Below are 24,423 nucleotides of genomic sequence, written 5' to 3' on the forward strand. Positions count from 1 at the left end.
AATAAATTTTTTAGTTGTGGCGGACTAGGTCAAGTCTCAACACGGCTAGTGACTATGCCCTCCAATGCTACACGGATGATTTTAGGTGACATCTTGTTTTCTCTACCATTTAAAACATATTTTCTCTTGTGGTATTTGGTAGTTGTCCGTTGCTATCATTTAGTTTTGTGATTTTGTATGGTTAGTTCAGTTTGTAAGACACCCAGTCTAATATAAACTCAGATCCCTAATGAAATGTAAGAATTCTTCTTAAACAAACACAAAGATCCAGTTCAGATTAAAGCTTTAAATGTTTATTGTTCCATGTAAATACAACACTACAGAGGTTGAAAATAAAATACATTTATTTTACACAATATTGAATAAGTTTACAGAATGTTGACATGCAAACAGTAATAGTCCACAAACCAATGCAAAAAGAATTAAATAGTTATTTGTTTTATCCTTTTGTGAACAGTCTTGTAAGAAAGGGTTATATACGGGTTCTACTGTCCGCTTTATATCTTCTACAATAATTCCTTTTGTACAGCTGAATCGGTATAGCACATGCCAATTTGTTTCCAAATCAGAAGCAAGCATGCAAGCCATTCTGTGCCACTTATACAATGACCATACCACAAGGAAGAAGAGTTCTCTATTAGTTTGGATTTAACTTTTTCTTACCTGCATATCAAAAGTTTTACAGAGGATTATTTCATTCAACCAATAGGCTTTTAGCTTTCATTTCAAACTTCATAACTTGCAAAGAGATCCGTTACACAGTTATATACTGTATTCATTCAACACTGCTGCCATTTAACTAAAATGGGCAGATAATTAGTGCTTGGTGTAAGTTTTACAGTGTAGGCATTATTGGGCTTTGATGCTATTCTGTAAGGCTATGTAGGGTAGACTTCACGTCATACATGGGCGAAGCATTTACTCTAGTGTTGCAAGCCAGCTAAGCCACTTCCAGGTGTTTCCTCTTTCAAATAAGGCAACTCTGCTTTTTTTTCTTTGTTCTTATTGTGTCTCTGTGAAATCTCTGCAGATGCCTTTAATGATGGGCTGCTCAAACTGGTGTAATCCTGTGAACTCTCTGGTGAAGAAGGTGTGTGACTCTTTGGGTTCAGAGGCCATAGCTTTGAGGTCCTCCATTGGTGCCCAGGCCACCCCAACAGAATACACAGTAATGCCTAAAATGAACAAATAAGCGGGTTTTAAAAACATACAGGACTTAGGATTTATACAATGAAGGTACACTTGGATAAGAACCTTTTAAAATAAGCAAAACATGGTCTATGCTACCGTTTTTGTTTCTGTTAAAAAACAAAAAAAGAACCTTGACTTTTGCTTTTAATTGAAGGTTGAAACTGCCACATTTTTAAACCTTTGACACCTAAGCTATTCCCTCTTTCCCTCAGGAACTTATCCCACACAATAGAAGCAACATTGGCATGCAAGGATGTGTGAGAGTAGGTTGGGAACTGACAACACAGTGTATTAGCAGCCAAATAATGCTAGAGCCAATAAACTAGCGTACATGTTTGTGGCTTTGAGACTGGACACCCAACAGGTACACTCATACTTGTCACACTGAAAACAGATGGTGGAGATTAGATCTTTTACTAATTTACTTAACCCACAAAAGCAATACTTGCTCTTTGGCTTTTGTATCTGCTGTGTGTACTATTTTTTAAACCGTAATTTGAAGGGATCCAGTAGATACTCTTTAATCTAAACAGTGTAAAGTTTTATTACAGAAGTAGATTCACTCAGAACATACCTTCCTTCTGTGCAGAAACAGCAGGGCCTCGGACCTCATCATAAGACTGGCCGTCAGTAATAATAACTATGAAGTTCCTGTTAGCTCCTCCTCCTTTTAGTGGATTGTACAAGTTACCGACTGTGTATGAAATGGCTTCCCCAGTTGCCGTCCCACCACTCATGTAGCGAATACCACGGACAGCGGCAAGAGTATCTTCTTTTGTCGTGTAGTCTTGGAATCCAAACTCTTTTTTCTGGTCGTATGTAAACTGGACAGCCCCTATTTTGCTCCCAATATCGGAGATTTCAAAAGCATTGACAATGTTGGCAATAAATTCAAGCACCAGGCGAAAGTTACTGTCCCCCACACTGCTGGATCCATCGATCAGGAAGGCGATGTTAACAGAGTTATAGCAGTTCTTGCTGCAAAGCATCTGCTCTTCAGCGCACAGCCTCTGTGCCAGAGGCTTCACAAACTTGTTTGTGCTGAACCAGCTGGGCATATTGTAAGAAAACAAGTCACTGTCTTTGCAAACAGCCTGGATGAGAGACAAAAATGAAATTGATATTTTAACCACAGTATTTCAGGATGAAGTTCATATTTGGATGCTGGCTAATAACCTAATGATCCTGTCTGGCTGCAAACAATGGTAATTCAAGCAAATGCATTTTACTCTGTCTGGAATGGGTTTCCATTCAAAAGCTACTCTCCCATCCACTGAATGTGCTAGGCTGGATTCACTTTGCTAAATAAATGGGCTTGTGGTACATTAACTTTAAAGCAGCTATTAGTATCTGTCCTGCTTTACCTTTTGCACAAATTCCCTGTCTTGCACCATGCCCAGCTCCTCGGGTGCCGGCTTTGCCACAGAGACAAGGAACACGTTGATGCCAGACTCCCTGGCCACTGTGGCAGCCTCTTCTATGTCGTCAGAGGGCCAGCCATCTATAAACATTACAGCCACACGAGGCAACCCCCTCCGAGCCCCATTCTCGGGGGTAAAGAACGTCTCTGCAGTGTGCCGCAGAGCCTTCCCTGTGACAGAAACAATGCAATGAGGAATTACACAGCAAGTATCGTTAACCATCATTAAATCAAGCTTAAATATACTAAACTGCTTAATCTTGGGGATAGAAATATGTTTTTAAACCTCCCTTATGGTTACCAGTAATTTAAATATTTTTATTCACCTTTCAATTAATCCAACCAAACCAAGCATTTACATGTACTTTTACATTTTTAAAATTCAGATTTAATTCATTAAATTAAGTTTTGTTTTTTGCATGTAATCATTTTTGTCACAGTTTAGCTTCAACCAGCAAAAGGCCAGCTTTGTAGATGTAGTCTTCAGTTCATATTAACTATTCACCTGTATTTGTGTTTCCACCTCTGAAAGCCACCTCCTTAATGGCAAAAACAACATCTTTAGGTTGCGTGAAGTTTTTAAGGTAGAATTCAGTTTTGGGGTTTTCACTGAAAAAAAGAAAGACAAATATCTCCATCCTTAAAGGTTTTATAAGTATCATGTTGTTAAAGTATTTCAATGCCAATTTCTTTTTTAAATCATGCGTTCTTTCATCTAATTGGAATACCTTGCCTGTATTGAATAAGTGGTAATATTATTTCACTATTTTTACTTGCTCATTAAAACTGACCTACATTACAATAAATGTTCTCCAAAGGCAGGCTTTACTGTATGAAGATTTGACATTTCGTAGTGCCTTAAAGGACCGTGACCCTGTCAATTTAGCTGAAGTGCCAGTAGGATGCACGTTAATGTTATTTTTTATATAGATGTTATTTTATCATTAATTTACTGTTGATTCAAAATGACGACCCAGCACAAGTGAGGTTTGCATATTACACTTTTATCCATTTGATAATGAATATTTTATCAACTTATATATATATATATATAGTAATTCTACCGATATTTCCAAAAATATTCACAAATTTTATTGCAATAAAAATAAAATAATAAAAAATACAGAGGCATATTAAATACTAGTTTGTTTGCCGTTGTAAAAACATTCTGTTGAGAACATCGCTGTATCTGTACCATGCTGTACCATGTTTTGATGGCAGAGCCCCTGCATGCTGTAATATACCTGACTTGTACAATCCCTACGTGTGGTCCCTCAGAGCCTATCCCCAGCATTAGGGCTAGCTTGTTGATGAAGTTCTTCTGCAGGTTGAACCTGCGTCGCCCAATGTTGTAGCTTCCATCCAGCAGGAACGCAATATCAACTTTACAGTCTAATGGAAAAGACACGGATCAATTCACATGTTGTACTTTACAGAAGCCAGTCAAATGAAGCTCAGTAGAAAAACAATCTTACCTTTGTTTCCATTGTTAGTTTTTTTCAAGTTTTTCTTAACAGGTTTCTTTGCTAAAACAATCAAATAGAAAAGTCGAGTCTTTTAGATGTGTGCAGTCTCTATCCAGGAAGAGCAGACCCTATCCTGCCCCGTGTAATGCCCTCCTTAATTATTTATCACACATTGTTTCTGCTCTGTTGCTTTCCTCTTCAGTAGGTGGAAATATTTCTTAATTTGATACTTTATATTTCTTCATAGGAGATACAGTATATTGTTATAACAGTGTAACAACACAACATCTTAGAGATGTAAATTAACTACACAAACCTGAATTTGGCAGTGCAGCTGCTTTTGGCTGACCAGAGGCCTCCATTGGGATGCTCTGAGCCCCTTCGTCAGAATGAGGAACACAACATAATTACTGTTCACATGGGGTATTATCTAAAGTGAGTTATAATCTAAGATCCATGACGGCAATACACTTCTTAAGTTGTTTATTCCTAACTCTGTAACATCAACAGCTGTTTTCCATCTTTCTGAAAATAAAACACACATACAAAACAGTGGATGCTTGGTCAAGTGATTAGACAGACATGCTCATAAAAAATGGAATGTTAGAAAAGCATTGAATTAGTGAAATATTGAGCCATGGATCATTTTGGCAGTTTTAGTTTATAAAAATCCTACAAGTTTACACAAGGTATACACATAGTGTGGGAATCTTATCACCACTCATGAAGCCAGGATGGAAGTTCCTCTGCAATTAGAGAACACTAGTAGAGTACTAGTAAAAATATCAAAGAAGGATTCATTATAAAATAACAGTACAATGAAGTTAATATCAAGGTATGAATGAAAGGTATCATGCAGATTCAGAGCAAAGACTTTTTAGAAATATGTCATAATGTAACCAAAGCCATACTGGGGGAATGATAATAAAAATAATAATAATAATAATAATAATAATAATAATAATAATAATAATAATAATAATAATAATAATAACAACAACAACATTACAAAGACTGACACAAGCTAAAGAAAAATACACATACAAGACAAGAAAGCAAAAATTAAACAGAGTCCCACAAACACAAAACATTTTCTGTCATCTACTCTCCAAAAAAGAAATCCTTGAAAAAGCAAAAAAAGAGCACAAAATCTACACAGATCTTACTTGTGAAAATATAAAGCCATTGTCTATATACACAGACAGTTAAGGTCTTTTTATATTGGTAAAACATTGCCACCTACTGGACACTGAGAAGGATGAAATCCATCTGGAGAGAGTCTGAGATTTGATGCCGTTTCCATAGGAGCTGAGGTAGTTTTCCTGGCCAGACAGTTTCTGAATTCTTACTGGACCGCCTGCTGTGCTGATCACACCTCTGAGAGGGACAAAAATATGTTAATCAGGTCTTCATTTGTTTTTATTTATAGAGGTTTTATTTATAGAAATTCTTGATGTATTATGTTGTTTAAAAAGTTCTTTTGGTAAGTCCTGTTTGGTCAGTCAATCTGGGTCTTTTAGTTATTCACTGATCAACAACCAGTGACTCACTGATCTGCTTTGTTACTTTTGGCTGGCTACTGAACAGCTGCAGAAAAGCATTTAGAAGTGAGCAACTGCACTGCCAAAATACATGTTTACTCAAGGCCAAGTTAATACACTACAATCACTATTACAGAACCTTAATCATTTCTTAATTTTATATTCCACCTCTGTTGCCCTTTCTGGTAGATACTCTAAATATATGTACACATCATTATACCTTCTTCTGTTATATGACCTTTTTATCTCAATCAGGTAGGCTGTACATTTAAATGTGTAACTGTGGTCATCTAGTTTAGGCCTCAAGTAAATCAAATGAGGTGCGTGCAGCTTATCATGTAGCAGTCATAGGATCACCAGGGCATAGTTTGAATAATAGTATTTCTAGGCTGTACTAGCTTTACAATGGAAATGCTTCTTTGTTTATGGGGAACGTAGGAGTTAAACGTTTAGAAAGAGTGTTTTTGGAGTTGAACAAAGAGCTATTTAAAAGGTAACTAACGGATAATGTCCAAAAATTCTGGGCTGCAATCCACCTCCTTTTTAACTTTTTAACCTAGGGCTGGGGTTTGTTAGGCTGCAGGATGGAAGAGGCCTCTCGCTGGGTGAAAATTTCATTCTCGTCCAACAATTTGACAGCGTGACACATTGTTTCAAGCTTAATCATGCAGCGACACGGGCAAGCATCGCTCCCACACAGAGCAGAGTCTCTGTGCAGAATGTTGCTGCTTTGAACTTGTTTTGGACTTTATTTCACACTGTGCTGGCTCCTTCTTTCCTGTGTTCAGCAGTCCTACCTAATGTTAAAAATGCATTTCATGGAGAAATAATTATCTGGCTTTTCAAGACTAGCTCGGGTGGGGGAAATGAATCAGACACGTTCCTCTGTCCGCAAGATAAATGAAGCTGGTGAAATGTAAAAGGCTTGTGATGAGGGCAGTGCTGTCTTTTGAATCTCTTTCCAGAACAGCAGAATTGCAGATGGTTGGTATAGAAAAGGACCTCTGCTCTTTTGAGTCAGTGTTTGTGTGCAAGATTATTTTGATAAGTACAGAGGAAACGGTGTCCTGTAGTGTTTCCTAGCTCCTGATCAGGAATGCATGTATACAGGCGTTAGTTGATGCAGAAGCCCAATCTGTGTTGTAGTCTGATGACTGGCGTACAAATTGATGAGCCTGCGTTAGACTTTTGTTAAAAAGCCAAAAACAGTTCCTTGAATATAAAACTGTATTTTAATCAAAAAAGATCACAAGTTAAAACTTTTCTAACTTCCTATAATAAATATTTTCAATACCAGGTAAAATGTAACTAAAAGTTGACACTATGTAGCAATTATTAGTCATAAAGGCTATTATAAAAAGCTTTGTAAATACACTTTGTTATCTTGATAGTATAAAAGGTGTTATATATGCAACAAAGAATTATATTTATCAATGTGTACCACTTTTACGAAAGTCAAACAAAAATAAAACAAGGTATGGAATTAAAGGTATGTTGAAGTTGCTTGTTACTACTAGTCCCCACCCACCCCTTACACTAAAGTGGTTGCCAATGCAACAACAATGACAAAGACATCTACAGCCTACAGCCATGTTTCAGAACACCAGCAGATGTCACTATTCAAGTAGGTTTGCAGACTATTTTAACTTTGGTTCATTAGGCTTAAGTAGAGAAACAGGCGCTGGTTTGGGTACACAAATGAAAAATACTAGTATGCATTACCAAAAAGTTTTTTGTAAGTCCTCTGGTAAGATGATGAATTATGGCATTTTTTCATCCAATATGTTGAACCTTATTACCTGTGAATAGCAGATCCACAAATGCTGGAGACTGAGGCATACACTCCTGACCCGAACACAGAGAACTGCCAGAGAGGACAGTCCGAGGGGCACTCAACCAATGCTGACTCGTCTGTGAAGTCAGTTCCGCGGGTAGCACAGGATATAGGTACGGGAGCTTTAAGGACAAGTAGGCTGGTGTTAAATGTAGTCAACAATATACATACTCTGTGTGTGTGTGTGTGTATATATATATATATATATATATATATATATATATATATATATATATATATATATATATATATATATATATATATATATATATTGTTGTAACCCCTAGAATTTCTCCAATCAGAAGCAAGCTAGAGTGCCATTGCTCACTCTGCACATGCTCAGTTCAGGGCTCAGCCTGCCCGTGGAAAAGGAGCTGCCTGTGCCAAAGCCCTGAAGTTTTATCTCCAACAAATGTTGACCCAGGAGAGTAAACTTTATCTCCAATGTTCTTGTTGTGATACATACCTGTGTTACACAGTTTATGGATCCAGGCTGTGGCTCTGACCTTTATAAATTGGCAGTTATGGGGTTAAATTCCCCTACCTGCCTGGGTTTACTGTGTTCAGGTGGCTGGGGTTGATTAGAGTAATTAATGATCAATCAGCACCCAGCTACCTGACATAAAAGGAGGCCTCAGCTTCCCATTAGAGGAAGGAGGGAGCAGAGAAAGCAAGCTGGTGTTGGTGTTCTGTGGTATTTTTTGTATTTTCTGATCCAGTGAAGGCATCGCTCAGCCTGGAAACCTTTATTTTTGTAAGTCTTGTTCTGTGTCTTTCTGTTTGTACTTAAATACCTTTGTTTTGGCCCTTGTGCCCTTTTATTTTGTGCTTATTTATAATAAAACTGTTATTTTTTTGAACTGCAGTCTGTCTCTGGGCCTCTATCCACTCGCCAGCCTGTCACACAGGCATTTAGCATTCTCATCCCTGATCTCTGGACTTATGAATGACACAATTGATTGCTCTTAATGTTGTTGTTTCTTGATGGAACACAATGTTTAGTAATGGCTCCCTGGGTTGGGGCCAGCTGTAACACATGTTATAATTGACCCCATAGACATTAGCTCAACTATATTTGGGCACAAGAAGCTTGCACTGAAGGAAACAAAATGTGCATATGTCACAACTGTGACTAAAGGAGCATATTCTTGCTTGAAAAGGCTATAATTTTAGACATGGTAAAAAGCTTAAAAAGTAGGATATTAAAAAAATGGCCTTATATGAACATTTTTATTTTTTAATAAAGATACTTAGTTTTTGAGTTAAATAAAAACAAAAATATTTGCTTTATGTAAAAATTGATCTTATTCAATAAAACATTCAGTTCTTGAGTTAAATTAAATGTGTTGCTATTTATTTAATTATTCTTCACAGAATGTTACATCTGACCCTACCCCCTGTTACAAATGACAATGACAATGGGGTCAAATGTAACATTGGACACCTTACATTTCAAGTGCTCTTGCTGTATGTATACCAGCTCTTAAAACAGGATAACTACGGGGATTGGTAGAAGACAAGTTGTTTGAATCAAAGTCTGGTCAAACTAGCTCAAATCATCTCTGAGTAATGGAGATAAAGGTAAAAAAAAAATGTTACATCTGTCTGTGATATCCTCTATATATGGTTAATGTGTATGCCAGAATTCCTATTTGTTGTGATATATTTCAAGTGACATTTATCAAGTTTTTTTTAAAAGACGTGAACGTCAATAATAGCATGTACAATTTTTAATTTTTTTTTTACAATAATTAAATAACATATTTAAATAACTAAATAATTAAATAACATTTAAAAACAATTTTTTAAAGGAAATGTTCATAGGGTAGCTAATCAAGCCTAAGAAAACATACAATTGATTACTGTTTTATATTGTTTTTGTACATTACATTTTCATTGTATTTCATAAAATGTATTTATATTTGATTTATGTGTAAAAATGCTATTTGGCAAATCGCATAGTAACGTAACAGACTTAAATTTGCTCCACGGAGAACGTGCCATTCCACGCTCAAAATATTCAATTTAGTCTGACTATCAAACATGAAATAAAACATACTTACAATTTGCTTCAGACCCTACTGCTGTAGAAGCTAGCGAAAGGATACCTAAACAAATTAAATGAAAGTTTAGAAATACTTCTCAATAATGATTAGCATGCATAACAATGATTATATTATTCATTGCAAAACTGCTTAAACGGTAGGTGGTGGGGTTTTGACAAACATAGTTACATGTCCCCATGTGTTGCTACAACTGTTTAAATAACTTAGCTGTCATTTTTCTTTTTATTGTTAACATCTTACAACTTTTTATACTTACAACTTTAAAGTTTGTTTCAAAACTCTTTTCAAAGTTAGTGCACTGACAGTGTGAGGATTATTGCCCACATTGCAACCAGGTAGATCAGCAATAATATTCCATGAAGTGGCACGGAACTGAAAAGCCAGAGCACTTATTATGTTTTTATTTATTTTTTAAAATCGCTTTACTTGTAGTGATTTGGAGGACAGATCTCAAACCCCAGTGCACTAGACGGGCCGTTTCAAAAACAGACTTTAATGATCAAAGTGCAAAAAGCTGTCACGATGTTAACAGTGAAAAGAAAAATAACAGATACGTTATTTGAACAGTTGCTATATTTTTCTGAACCTCGTTACTTACGCTTTAAGCTTCTGCTATTACACTGTGTATATAAAAATAGAATTGGTAGAATCGCATTCTAATTCTGACAAAATACTGGGTACCTGGATAGTTTTCAGGTCATTTTAAGCTCACATCCAATAGCATTATTCATGTAAAACAAACACACATTTGTTTTCTGTTTTTGCATACTCTTAGTTTCGGAAACTATGAGAATATGTAACCAGTGCTGTAATATAGCAATTCTTATCTAAAAGATAACTGGGACAAATGTAATTACAACCCATGCCCTCCATAAAAAAGAAGCCTAATTCTCTCAAAACCCTTACCTACATGAGCCACACACATACTCTTCTGAACAGGAAGGGAAATTACCCCTGCGCCTTGCTGTGCCAATGAGAGGTACAGTAAGAACTGATTTTCAAAGTCTTAGTACCCTTTTACCAACTGACAAAAAAATGGATTTGAACAGGTCACTGCAGGTCTGCATCACTGTTTTTAGTTGCTGTACAATGGGTTTGACTCAGAATGCATTCCCATTTCTGTGCAAGAAAACAATAAGAATCTCATACTGTATTGTGCAAAGGCAATTACTGTAAAATGTGTGGACCTCTCCCTCTAGGCTGCATACATACCCAAAGCAAACAAAACTGTAGAAAGAATGGACATGATGACAAGATTTCACACCTACAAAAAAGGATCAAATACCTGTTATAACAGCTTGCTGATAAGGTATATGTCAGAAAATATTAATATAACATATCCTGCATTGTAATTAATGCTTTATGAAGTACAAATGCACTTGCTTCAAACCAAGCCAATATTCGTTCTTGAAACAGGGAACTCACAGAAACAAATACAAAATTGTTCAACTAAATAAAAATGTATAAAAATATCAATAAATGCATAAACTAACCACGTATATATATATATATATATATATATATATTATTAATGTAGGACCTTAATAGGAACAATTTATAATTTATAATGATTTTGTTTAAATAATAAAAAAGGCATTTCCTTTTTGGTCCATTGTCAATATAATCTCCCAGAATTAAATGCCCAGTAAACAAAACAAGTTTTATCGAGGTACAAAATATTAGTTTTCCCTACATTGTATTACAAAGGCTATCAAAACAGACAATGCACAGATTTATAATGTTAGCGCTCCTGCAATTAAAACACAAACAACAAACTGCTGATCAAGGGCATATTTCAAAAAGAGAAATTAATTGCCAACACATGTTAAAACTCTTTTATAATATTTTCCAAACAGGTAGAGGAAGGTGATTTTTTACTGACTAACTATTATTATTATTAAGACATGTTGTTCAGAAAGTACCTTAGGGGCCATGCAGCTTGTATTAAAAAGAAACACCTTACTCTGCTTTAACTCTGCAGAACTCCACCTAAACTATAACGTTTTCAACATAATTATATACACACTGTATAAGCGCAGTCTGCTTTGCTAATTTATATGTGACATGAAAAAAATAGCAAGTATATACTTTTAGATTTTTCTTAAATACAATGAGTAAATAAATAAGAAGACAAAACCCCAAATTCTTACACACAGTGAAGGGTCCTTGACAGTAAAATCCAGGTGGAGGAAAGTCCTGTTGAAATCCTAGTTGAAAAAGTTATTTTTTTCTCCCAAATGCTTTCCAGCTCCTCTTTCCTTTATTTTGTGAGGAGAGGACAGCTGCATCTCCTTAAATATTGTCCCCGAACTTCTCAAATCCAGCTCACATTCTTTGTGACATCAAGCTGAGGCGTTCCTAAGGTGAGTTTTTTTTTTCTTCCCACTTCTTTGTTACAATCTAGCAAATATTGACTTCAAGTCCTTCTCCAGATGGATGCTTACATAACTGTATGCTGTAGAGATAAAATGGGCTAACTTGACAAGCATTCTAAAATTATGTTAAATTACCACTGTGTATACTGTAAATTGTAATAAAGAGCATACTTTTGAGAAATCATAATAAATAAGTCATTATGTTTTTTTATGAAACCAAGCCCAAAACAGAAGTACATGAAGCTGATTAATCACACTTTAGCAACTTCGGAGAATGGAATAATCACTTTTAGAATAGCAAGTCGACATGGTATCCAGTTACTCTTCATGACATGCCTGGCACCAGCAGTCACAGGCTTTGTGTAGTTCAAAATACAAAATACAAAATACAAAATACAGAAATCCATAAGAATGTTGAAGTGACAAACACCATAAACTGATTATACCCAGCTTGATTTCTCAACAGGCTTCCTTTAGGACAAAGCTTCCCAACCCTGGTCCTGGGGACCCCCTGTGTCCTTGTTTGCATTCCAATTGAGCTCTCAATTACTTAACAAGACCCTTAATTGAACTAATAATGTGCTTAATTAGATAATTTATAAGTAACTTGAACAATTAAAAAGGTATAATTAAGCAAATTAATAGTCCAATTTAGGGTTTAGTTAAGTAATTAAGAGCTATTGGAATGAAAACCAGAAGACCCGGGGGTCCCCAGGACCAAGGTTGGGAAGTCTTGCTTTATGAATTACATTCCATGAAATGGGACAGATGTATTATATTAGGGAGTCAGAGATTACCACGATGTAAGGTAACTAGTTTTAATAAACGCTTAAGCAATATCCCTATCTACTCTTTATCACAAACTCATGAAGTAATAATTATGTGTTTGCAGATAAGCAATTTTGATATGATATGAACTATCTGTTAAAATACTTATAAAGTCATTGCAAGCCACATATTGAGTACCTTTTATAATAATATCTTTACATGGTGCCTGTCATCGTGGACCATCATCCTAAAGTGCTTTACAGGGGCAGGCTGTAAACTGCGCATTATACACGGAGTCACTTACAATAGGACACTGATTTAACATCTTATCTGCAGGATAGAGCACAAGGAGGTTAAGTGACTTGCTCAGGGTCACAGTGAGTCAGTCAGTGGCAAAGGTGGGATTTGAACTGGTGAGCTTCTGGTTACAAGCCCCTGGACTTTAACCACTGGACCACACTGCCTCCTTATTTTCAGTTCATTGCAGTAATAATATTATTCAACTGAAAAATGTAAACTACAAATAAAATGTATTCATTGTTACATGTTATTGGACAGATTAGTTTGCGTAAACAGAACATTAACTTCTATATTTATTCAAAACACCCTGCAGTACAAATGTCACAGCAAAAGAACAAACAAACAAATCTGAAGTATTTGTAAAGCAAGGATGTTACTATATATTACAAGTTGTTTATCTAAAACACTTTATTAATAATTAGATAATCTGTTAAGCATCTAATATAGTATTGTTGGATGGGATGCAAGGTGGCAGTGAAGTAGGGTGGCTTGTGCCCCCGCGGCACATCAATCATCTACAGCCGTCAGTATGGTATTTATTAATACGTCATACCTTCTGTTCATAACTTGCCACCTGGTACTCAGATTAAAATTGTGCTGTATCCCACGCCCCAAATTTCTAATGCAGTGAACTGAACTGAATTGAATTAACTATTATTGGAGAAGGTAGTCTTTATAATGTACCTCCTACTGCATGGAACTGCACTTGCAGTTTATACATTTTTCCACTGAAATGTACATAGATGGTTCCAGAAACCATTTTTTCATCCAATAAACTGACACCACTCAATAGAGCATTTTCCAAACTCTTTTTTTCTTTCTGATTTGAAAAAGAAACTATAGTTTAGAACTATAGTTTCAAACTTTAAACAGGGTGTAGGTATTTCTGGAAATCTTCTTTGGACGCTGTGCAGCTCTGGCCAAAAGTTTTGCATCATATTCAATTACATACTGTATCGCTTTATATTTTTCCATATACTTAACGAAAAACTGACAAAAATTGAAAAAAAAATGACATTTTCAAAATCTAACATGAAATGCTAGTATGGCTTCCGGTAGACTTTTGCGGTATCATTTTGTAATTTCTTGATTACATGATGTTAAATAAGGATCAAAATTATGTTCATATAGTTTTTTTTTAAATGATGTCTAAATTCTAGATGATGCAAAACTTTTGGCCAGAGCTGTAGATACATAGCCAATTACATTCCTAAATGCCCTGGTTTAAAGTTTCCAGTTCACTATGCTTTCGTCATGCATATGCTATGCCATACTTCACTGTATTTTTTGGTTTACTGTACTTAGTTATGCTATTACCACAGTTAGCTACTTTAACACTTAATATTCTAAATGACAATACAAGAAAATAATCATCTAAACATGAACAGGTCTTTTGTGAACTTGTCTATTTTCACATTGTGGGGAAGTGTTTACTAGCCTGAGTCTGGATTGTTCATTCTGCACAGAACCACAGCAGGGGTGGTGCTGCTGCTGCTGCTGCTGCAACACCAATCCACAGAAAACTGTTGGTTTGTGAATGAAGCCACAGTAAAGAACATTCAACAGAAAAGCTAATACCATACATTTTTATTCTCCTTGTAATTTGTCTATTACATTTCTTCTGGACAGGTTCAGGTCAGGAACAGCAGCAATGTCTTCATCACATACATCAGCATCGGCAATCTGTTTGTAACAAAGGGAATCACTTCACGGTTTCTTACGCTAAAGTATTTCAGAAATCTTTATGCTTGTCACTTGTACTCTTACATTCACATACAACATTTGACCTATCCCAGTCCTTTCCCAAATGAAATGTTCCTCAACTCTAAGGTTATAGCAGCTGTAGCTCCCAAACTGTGGTTTGTATCCAGCATGGTTTAAAATAAATGAAGGATTATTTTAGGATCAATTATTTATTTATTTATTTTTTAAAACTGGTTTATCTCTTTGTATTTGCATTTGGGGAGTCTTTATGAGCATCCTATGGAAGACCATCGCTTGTATTCTGAATCAAAGATGCCAATAATCAGAATTCCGTTCAGAGACAGAAATTGGACAATTCTGGTGAAAATCCTAAAATCACTAAAAACATATCCTAGGGAAGGGGGTGGGTTGATATAAACAAATGATGAAGCATATTTTCAGACCAATCCAACAAGGGGTTCAGTAGTCATAAGCCTGCCAAGATTTGTAGAATCGAACAAACACTGAAACAAGGAAACCTATTAAAATAGTAATTAAGAAATTTACTGTTTTGATCTTACCTCTACTATAGTATTTCTTTTTCTTTTTTACTCTTGGTCTCAAACTCATTTTTGGATGGGTTTCTTTGGTTACAGTCTGCATATAAAATGAATTGTGCAGGCCTAGCCAACCAATTCCCATTTGTAAAGCTGAAAATGATTAAGATGTACAACAGGCCAAAAGATAAATAGATCTTCCTTCAAGCAACTTGTGCTTGAGTCACTCCTGAGTGGCTATGGCTAGTAATTAAAAGGGTTATGGGTCATTATTGACTGGAATTATCTCAGTGTTTCCTTTAGGAATTGTATTACCTGATTGTTTCAACGTTATTTACTGGAATTTCTGAAAACCAATTTCGAAATAAAATATATACAGCGAGTGACAAACTTAATCTGTGCTGGCTATATTTTGGGTTTAATTTGAAGTATTTTAAAGCAGTCTCTTTTTAGATATTAATATAAACAGTATGAACCTGGCAAAGACGCAGTCTCAATTATGTGTTGTTACTTTATATATAGTATAACAGTATTTATGCAAGATAAATGAAAGTGAAAACTACAGTCTTTTTGCTTTACAGATAACCACTTTTTAAAATACTGGTGAGTGAAAACAGCATGGAAAACGACTTTAAATCCCCCACATAACTGATAGTATACTACTAACCCATTCAGTACCATTGTCTTCATCTGAGGACAGGCTACTTTTGTAATTTTTGGAGCAATTTTAAATGGCATCTACCTGTTATTTACATTTTATCTTTAACTATATTGTTATAATAACTTGCTCTAACCACAAAATTTAAGTCTAAATATAATTAAATGAATACAGCTTGTGTTTTGATTTTTTTCAAAGAAAAATTTGGTACTTGGTATTTGGTACTTAAACTCCTTATTGCACGTCTGAAATGTCCAAGTCTCTGTGGCTGAAAAGGATCATGTATATGCTCATAGCACTGTCGTGCTCTTGGTAAAACAAATGCTACTGGCCCATTGCTAGAAAGCACCCAAGTGTGATATTAAATATTTTCAGCAAGCAGGTGATCATCAGAAGAAGAAATTGGAAATTGAAATTTCTATACTGTGCTGACATCTAAATAGCGCACACTTAAATGTCACCCACCTCCAAGCTTCAGCGTTCTGAAAAATCTAGCGTTGCAGTCCCTATGTGTTGCTACAGCTGTTTGAATAATGCACCTGACATTCTTCTTTTCATTGTTAACAGTTGTAGTAGCACGTGCGGAGGTGCAACGTTATATTTTGTGGAACCCCACTACTTACTCTTTAACATGACAGTTTAACATGAGTTATTGTAAAATATGTTTAATGTTAGTTTGGATAAACACAGCTGCTTAGCATGAAAAACTCCCTAGTACTTGAGTGCAATACTTTATCATTTAATCAGATCTAGTAAACCTGTTTTTGAGAGGTCCTATCATGGTTGCCTACCTGTAGCAGCTTATTTACAAGAAGTACGCACTTCATCACAAAAAACAATTGGTTCTGAACTGGCGGGAATCCATAAAAATGAGTGATCATACAGAAAGTATTTATAATGCTCCTACTTTACAGCATTAACAAAAAATGTATGATTGCTGGTGACTTTCTTGGAAGATCCATCAGTTTCCATCAAGTTTTTATATATATATATATATATATATATATATATATATATATTATATATATATATATATATATATATAATATATAATTACGACGAGTCAAAAAGTAACAAGTAACATTTTTATACCAAGAACCTGCTTTCTGTAACTTTAATGAATGACCTCTAATCCAGTTGCTAATCACTTGTAATGTAGTCCATCAAGATCCCTGATTCATGAATAAACTGCTGTGCATTTGGTTTGAATTCAATACTACACTGATGTCCAACACTACTTCCTTTTTGCAGCTTCCTCTCATCAGGGTGTCGTACAGACAGAGCCTTCTCAGTGGCAGCTGATTGACAGGTTTCTCAAGCACAATCATCAGGATCACGAAGATGATTGTAAGAACAGCAGTAGAACTCTAATGGGTTTAAGAGCTTTGCCATTACAAACAACCCCTTTCAGAGACTTTCTACACTGAACAAAAACATAAATGCAACAATGTACAGTGTCAGTCCCATGTTTCATGAGCTGAAATAAAAGATCCCAGAAATTTTCCATATGCACAAAAAGCTTATTTCTCTTAAATTTTGTGCACAAATTTGTTTACATCCCTGTTAGTGAGCATTTCTCCTTTGCCAAGATAATCCATCCACCTGACGGGTGTGGCATATCAAGAAGCTGATTAAACAGCGTGATCATTGCACAGGTGCACCTTGTGCTGGGGACAATAAAAGGCCACTCTAAAATGTGGAGTTTTGTCACACAACACAATGCTACAGATGTCTCAAGTTTTGAGGGAGCATGCAATTTCTGTACAGACTGTCACAAACCGTCTCAGGGAAGCTCTTCTGCTTGCTCGTCGTCCTCACCAAGGTCTTGACCTGACTGCAGTTCGGCGTCGTAACCGACTTCAGTGGGCAAATGCTCACCTTCGATGGCCACTGGCACGCTGGAGAAGTGTGCTCTTCATGGATGAATCCCAGTTTCAACTGTACTGGGCAGATGGCAGACAGTGTGTATGGCGTCGTGCCCCATGGTGGCGGTGGGGTTATGGTATGGGCAGGCATAAGCTACGGTTACAACGAACACAATAGCATTTTATCGATTTCAATTTGAATGCACAGAGATACCGTGACAAGATCCTGAGGCCCATTGTCGTGCCATTCATCCGCTCCCATCACCTCATGTTTCAGCATGATAATGCACGGCCCCATGTCGCAAGGATCTGTACACAATTACTGGAAGCTGAAAATGTCCCAGTTCTTCCATGGCCTGCATACTCACCAGACGTGTCACCCAATGAGCATGTTTGGGATGCTCTGGATCGACGTGTACGACAGCATGTTCCAGTTCCCGCCAATATCCAGCAACTTCGCACAGCCATTGAAGAGGAGTAGGACAAAATTCCACAGGCCACAATTAACAGCCTGATCAACTATGCGAAGTCATGCTGCATGAGACAAATGGTGGTCACACCAGATACTGACTGGTTTTCTGATTCACGCCCCTACCTTTTTTTTTTTTTTTTTTTTTTTTTTTTTTAAGACATCTGTGACCAACAAATGCATGTCTGTATTCCCAGTCATGTGAAATCCATAGATTAGGGCCTAATGAATTTATTTCAATTGACTGATTTCCTTATATGAACTGTAACTTAGTAAAATCTTTGAAAATGTTGCATGTTGCGTTTATATTTTTGTTCAGTATATATTCTCTGGAAACATGTTTGTATCCTATTTCCTGCCCATTACACCAGATGGCTTTAAATAAAATCTATTATATCTTGTTGGGTCTACACTTAAATATTTTCCAAACTACTATTATTATATTTATATATACAGATAAATACGTTTAAAACGACTTGACTTAGGTTGAAGATGTTTTATTCACTTACTTGGAGGGAATTATGTTTTTAGTACAGTGGATGAAATATTTAAATGTTAACAAAAAAGGAATACCATGTATTGTACGCCTTTTGCTAATTAGTCAATTTGCCATATGTATGTGTGAAAAAAAAAAAAAAAACAGAGCTTCAAACTATAATTTCTCGAGGCATTTATTTGAAAATGTACCATAAACCTATATAATACTGCAATGCAAAGCTTACAAGAAAGATATGGGAACGAATGCCAGTTCTAAAGCTGAATGGCAAAGAACAAAGTGTAATGACAAATTGGGGAGCCTGGTAGGCTTTTAACAGTACTGTGTTCTGTCTAAAGTAAATCAGTGCCCTCAGATTACTGCTCATTTGAACCCCTATTATTCTAATTAGTAAGAATCCTGTTCCTTGTTTGTGAGCGAACGCACTGAGAACACTGCAGTTTTCAGCATTCTAACACTGGGGGAGCGGAAAGATCTGCTAGATAATTCTGTCAGCAACTTTAATAAGGAAACGGCAGCCAAAGCTGGAAAACATGTAGCTTGGCATGGGACTGGCATACCTTGGTGAGGCTGGCATCCTTTGATGTATCTGATGATGCTGATGGCTGTCAGAGTATTAATGCTGATTAGACCAAAGAGCAGAATTAGGAATCTGTCTGTCTGACAAAGAGAACTTTTTCAGATTAGCATGAAGGGCAGTGAAGTGCAGGTTCTTTTAGACAAACTAATACCATAGTTACCAATTTGCTCTTCACTTAGTACTGAAAGTACTAACATTTATCAGGCCAACGCAATATACATGAGCCAAATAAGAGAATTTCAAGTAAAACTGTGGTTAAACTGGCTGGTGGTCACTAGTGTTTTAGCGCTGTGTAATTGAAGGTTAAGATGTTAAGAGTCGTGTTTCTTTGTGAGCTTCAATTCTCTATATAATTTTACAAACATTCCTTGTAGATGTAAAAGCAACAAAAACATAATTTTGTACTGGTATTGATTCTCAGTAAAGTTGAAGTAAAAATAAATTGTCACAATTTTTTTTTGTGTTTATATTCAACTCCACAAAATTCCCAATACCGTTATACAGTATGCTTTTCAGGTGGCCTGAAAAACTTCCCACTGTAACCATTCCTTCGGGTAAGCGTTTTTATTAAAATAAAAACATACTCACATCCATATATTTATATTGGTATAATAAATGGATGCCATGCATGCTTTACACTTAATGCAGCAAAATGAATATTTCATTAATCATACAAAAGAGTTAAATAAAAGAAACACATAAATAATCTATTTGCATGCTTCTAGCTAGTTACTAATTTGTGATGCTTTGTGAGACTTCACCGCCACGTTCTGGACTTCTAAGACCTTTGTAAATCACTTTTAAAAAATGAGTATCAATGTGTTGTCAAAAAAAACCAAAAAAAACAACAAAAAGCATGCTAACTGTAAAACCTTACTTGGCATGTCCACATGGATGCAATAAGAAAACCATTGTCTCTAAACACGGTGAATATTTCCAAGATCCCCCTTGAGTATCCAAATATAGAAATGCCTGCATCTGAGATGGCGAGGTTAAAAGTGAGACAGTCCTGTGGTTCCATGGACTGCAAGAGCCAACATAAAAGCAAAACGTGATTTATATTCCTATGTCTGTCTGTGTTTGTGTGTCTAGGTAACACATGGACTTAAAATGAAAACTTGTTTTCTTGTGAGTGGAAGATGCCTACTCCATTGTAATCATGTACTATTGGGAACGGTGGATCATATAAACACACTATGAATTGGAAACAGAATACATTTAATAAGTATGCTGCTATATGTTAATAACTAAATAGTTTTATAAAAATGGTCTAATATGTGTTAACATACAGGACAACTGATGCATTTCTGGTTGAGTAATTATTTAACTTAATGGTTAGTCTGCACAAATGTAATAATTTTAAACAACAACAAAAAAAATCAATTTAATTAAGCCATGCTCTATTGACACAATTTGCTTACTCACCTAATGCCACTAGCTACATTCCTATTGCTGTTTCGCTTTCCTCAGAGACAATGTACAGAGTTGTTGTGTCGCAACATGATGGAGCTGTTCTTCAGATCCCTGTCCATTCTTTCCACTGCAGTTTGCTCAGTGATTCCACCCGCAGGGACCTCACCAAAGACTCATGCCACGTCCAGATCAGACGCACTAGTGACTGGGAACTCTTGTTGAAATCTCTTCAGTCATATTGTTTTAACAACTTTTCTGATGCATGGGGTAACATCTTTGTTCCATATATCCCAAAATGCAATTTGTATATTTTTAGCAATGTAAAGGCAATGTTATTGCCAACGCCTATTTACGTATATATTGTATGTATTAATGTTCAACCCATTACCTAACATGAAGCAAATTATTTAAACACACACACACACACACACATACATACAGTGCCTATAGAAAGTCTACATACCCTATCAAAATGTTCACCTTTTGTTGCCTTACAGCCTGGAATTAAAATGCATTAAAATAGTTTTATTTTTCATTTATCTACACATGCTACCCCACAACATCCAAGTGAAAAAACATATTCTAGAAATTTGTAGAGAATGAATTAAAAAACTAAAATAGCTTGGTTGGATAAGTGTCCACCCCCCTTGTAATAGCAATCTTGAATTAGCTCAGGTGTAACCAATCACCTTCAAAAACACACACCAAGTTAAGTGGCTTCCACCTGTGTTAAATTGTAGTGATTCACAGGATTTCAGGATAAATTCAGCAGTTCCTGTCTGCTTGGTAATGCATTTCAAAGCAAAGACTCAACCATGAGAACCAAGGTGCTTTCAGAAGAACTCCGGGACAAAGTTGTTGAAAGGCAAAGATCAGGATATGGGTATAAAAAAAAATCAAAGGTCCTGAATATCCCTTGGAGCACGATCAAGATTATTAAAAAGTGGAAGGTGTATGGCACCACCAAGGCTGGATGACCAAACAAGAAGGAGACTGATCAGAGAGGCTACAGAGGCCAATGGCAACTTTGCAAGAGCTACAGGCTTTTATGGTAAAGACTGGTCAAAAAGTGTGCATGTGACAACAATATCCCAAGCATTCCACAAATCTGGCCTGTATGGTAGGGTGGCAAGAAGGAAGCCATTACTCAAGAAAGCCCACCCTGAATCCTGTTGGAAGTATGAATCCTGTTTGAAGTATCAGGAGATTCTAGTTAGTCATGTGGCAAAAAGTTTTGTGGTCTGACGAAACTAAAATTGAACTTTTTGGCCTAAATGCAAAGCGCTATGTTTGGTGCAAACCCAACACAGCGCATCACCCAAAGAGTACCATCCATACTGTGAAGCATTGTAGTGGCAGCATCATGTTATGGGGATGTTTCTCATCGGCAGGGACTGGGGCACTTGTCAGGATAGAAGGGAAAATGACTGGAACAAAGTAGAGAAGTCCTTGAGGAAAACCTGCTGCCCTCTGCAAGAAAGCTGAAACTGGGATGGAAGTTCACCTTTCAGCATGACAGCGATCCAAACCACACAGCCAAAGCTACACTGGAGTGGCTAAGGAACAAAAAAGTAAATGTCCTTGAGTGGCCCAGTCACAGCCCCGACCTAAATCCAATTGAAAATTTGTGGCATGACTTGAAGATTGCTGTCTATTTCTAGTCACAAAAACCCTTTTACTGTGCAGAAAACAAAAAACACAAATATCAATAATGTTTCATTGTTAGTTAATTTTATTTGCTTTGTGTGTACAGGAATGAAATTAAGCAAAGGTTTTAAAATAGCAAAGTTTATCAGACATTATCAAATACATGAAACACCATGGCTTAAGATACTAGAGGAAAGTTACAGAGGTTGTCTTTGAATAAAGGGCATTATTTGAACTCTTGAAGATCTTAGCGAAGGTGGATGCTGAAAACGCAAATCTTCATTGTTCTATTTCTGCCCAAGCTGTGATAACTAAGAACAGTAGATGAAAAAAAAGAAAGATATTAAGTTTGGCAAAGAGTCATGAATAAATAAATAAATACTTAAATCCAAATAACAAATATTTAAAAATGTAATAAGATATCTATACAGAAAAAGAATGCATGTATTGAAAAACATACAAACAGTATTGTTAAATATTGGGAGTTCTATATCACATTTAAACACAAGCATTCAATACCCTCAATGTCTCCTTCATATGTAAATGGAAATGTGCCCCCTTTTTAATTTTTTTTATTTCCACACACCTGAGAAACAATAACATAACAAAAGGTGCTATATTTAAAAGCAGTACTGAAAATACCTGTTTTAGAAACTGGGAGGCATTGAAGAGTTCACTGCATCCATATAGCACATGTTTTCCAGGTTTTGCCTATAAAAATAGGTTTCAAACTTAAAAGTTAAAAGTTGATGGGCTGTGCATTCAAAAGATCAATGTGTATAGGACATGCTACATGTGAGTTTAGAAAGTCCAATATTCATGGGTTTGTCCAACTGTGCCACACGTTACTTCATTATCTGTATGACATCAACTCAACATACCTGTGGATAATACACGGCTAAGCCACACTTAACATGATTCTCACTAGAAACTAACATTGACGGCTTTTAGGTTTTTATCTGAATTATTAAAAACATAGCTATGCAGATGTCTATAAGCATCAGTACAAATCTTTCAGTTTTAATTTCAAGTATGAGATTAACAAAAGATTTTTGTGTATCAGTTTCCTGAAAACCTACTATTCATGCACGCTGGAGTCTCCTTGGCACATTGAAACCCTAAACATTATTTGACTCATATCAAAATTAAATTCAGTATCTTGTACATGTACTTCAATATGAGATGATGCATAGGGTGTCTCTTGTATTACAGATGCTATCTTGTGCAGTTTGGGTGACAGAACTGGGAAACAAAGCTAAACGACGCATCTGCCATGAGGCACTCTTGACAAAAAGCATTACACTAATAAAATCACACTGGTCACTTGAGAATGTTTTTGGGGATTTACAGAATATATTTTGTCCCCCCACTGTGTCTATTGGTGTTGCGTGGGGATATTGCTCAGTTTTTTGGGTGAAACGTTGTTGTAAGTGACTCTGCAGCTGATGTATAGTTCCCATACCCTAGTCTCTGCAAGTTGCCCTGGATAAAGGTGTCTGCTAAATAAACTAATAATAATAAATAATAATAATAATAATAAAGACTGCGTTCACATTAGTGCACTTTTTCTATTGCAGTCACCTGTGGGTTTTCTTCTTTACATACACCTTGTTAACCAATACCAAGTGCATTCCCAGTTGCAGTTACTATACAAAGTAAAGCTGATATCTGTATAAAGTGGAACAATGGATAGATAGTGTTTAGGACATTTGATTTGTAAAAGAGGAGCTCAGATTATAAACCCCATTTAAAATGCATTAAAGTTACCTTAGTATAATCAACAAGATTCTGATATTCAATGTAATTTCCTCCACCAACCACAAATACAATTGCCTGAAAAAAAACATGAAAAGGCAAATATAATACTTTAATGGCTTGGAAAAATACTAAGGATAATACTAAGGATAATACTAAGGATATCACATTTTCTGACAAGTCTCTATTTATTAAACTACTTTAAAATTTCCCCGGAGTTAACGTTTTTATCCGTTTCATAGGAGATATATTTATAGATTATGAATTCAGCCTGTCAAACCCTGAATCAGACTTTTCAAATGTTTTCGTTGCCACTATGTGCCGATCCAGTGCTTTTCA

General features: G+C 36.0%; 2 protein-coding genes across 3 annotated transcripts in view; both read right to left on the bottom strand.

The window, feature by feature from the left end:
• Positions 1 to 41: 41 nt before the first annotated feature.
• On the bottom strand, positions 42 to 11,764 carry LOC121324340 (cochlin-like). 2 transcript variants are annotated; one of them, XM_041266075.1, is made up of 12 exons: positions 11,673 to 11,764; positions 10,731 to 10,782; positions 9,516 to 9,560; positions 7,418 to 7,574; positions 5,321 to 5,454; positions 4,394 to 4,456; positions 4,087 to 4,137; positions 3,856 to 4,003; positions 3,117 to 3,220; positions 2,556 to 2,782; positions 1,766 to 2,285; positions 42 to 1,175 (listed from the first exon to the last, which is right to left on the bottom strand). In XM_041266075.1, exons 2-12 carry the CDS (start codon positions 10,762 to 10,764, stop codon positions 1,003 to 1,005), a joined length of 1,656 nt encoding a protein of 551 aa, XP_041122009.1. In that variant the 5' UTR covers positions 10,765 to 10,782; positions 11,673 to 11,764; the 3' UTR covers positions 42 to 1,002. The 2 variants fall into 2 exon arrangements, with proteins under 2 accessions (XP_041122009.1, XP_041122007.1); XM_041266073.1 differs by having other exon boundaries at positions 11,669 to 11,764.
• Positions 11,765 to 22,385: 10,621 nt separating this feature from the next.
• The window catches only part of LOC121324501 (sec1 family domain-containing protein 1-like), a 32,701-nt gene continuing 30,663 nt past the window's right edge, over positions 22,386 to 24,423 (bottom strand). Inside the window, exons 23-25 of the mRNA XM_041266474.1 lie at positions 24,097 to 24,162; positions 22,972 to 23,040; positions 22,386 to 22,640 (exon numbers count right to left, since the gene is read on the bottom strand). Coding sequence (XP_041122408.1) covers positions 22,617 to 22,640; positions 22,972 to 23,040; positions 24,097 to 24,162 — 159 coding nt within the window. The 3' untranslated portion in view covers positions 22,386 to 22,616. The remainder of the gene's footprint in view (positions 22,641 to 22,971; positions 23,041 to 24,096; positions 24,163 to 24,423) is intronic.

Source organism: Polyodon spathula, chromosome 12 (assembly GCF_017654505.1).
Source record: "Polyodon spathula isolate WHYD16114869_AA chromosome 12, ASM1765450v1, whole genome shotgun sequence".
Lineage (NCBI taxonomy): Eukaryota > Metazoa > Chordata > Actinopteri > Acipenseriformes > Polyodontidae > Polyodon > Polyodon spathula.

Coding starts and splice junctions, on each gene's coding strand:
- LOC121324340 (XM_041266075.1), bottom strand. CDS start 10,764: ATGTCCATTCTTTCTACAGTTTTGTTTGCTTTGG. Junction 9,561..10,730: donor TACAGTTTTGTTTGCTTTGG/GTATGTATGCAG, acceptor TAATTTGTTTAG/GTATCCTTTCGCTAGCTTCT. Junction 1,176..1,765: donor TGTTTCTGCACAGAAGGAAG/GTATGTTCTGAG, acceptor TGTTCATTTTAG/GCATTACTGTGTATTCTGTT.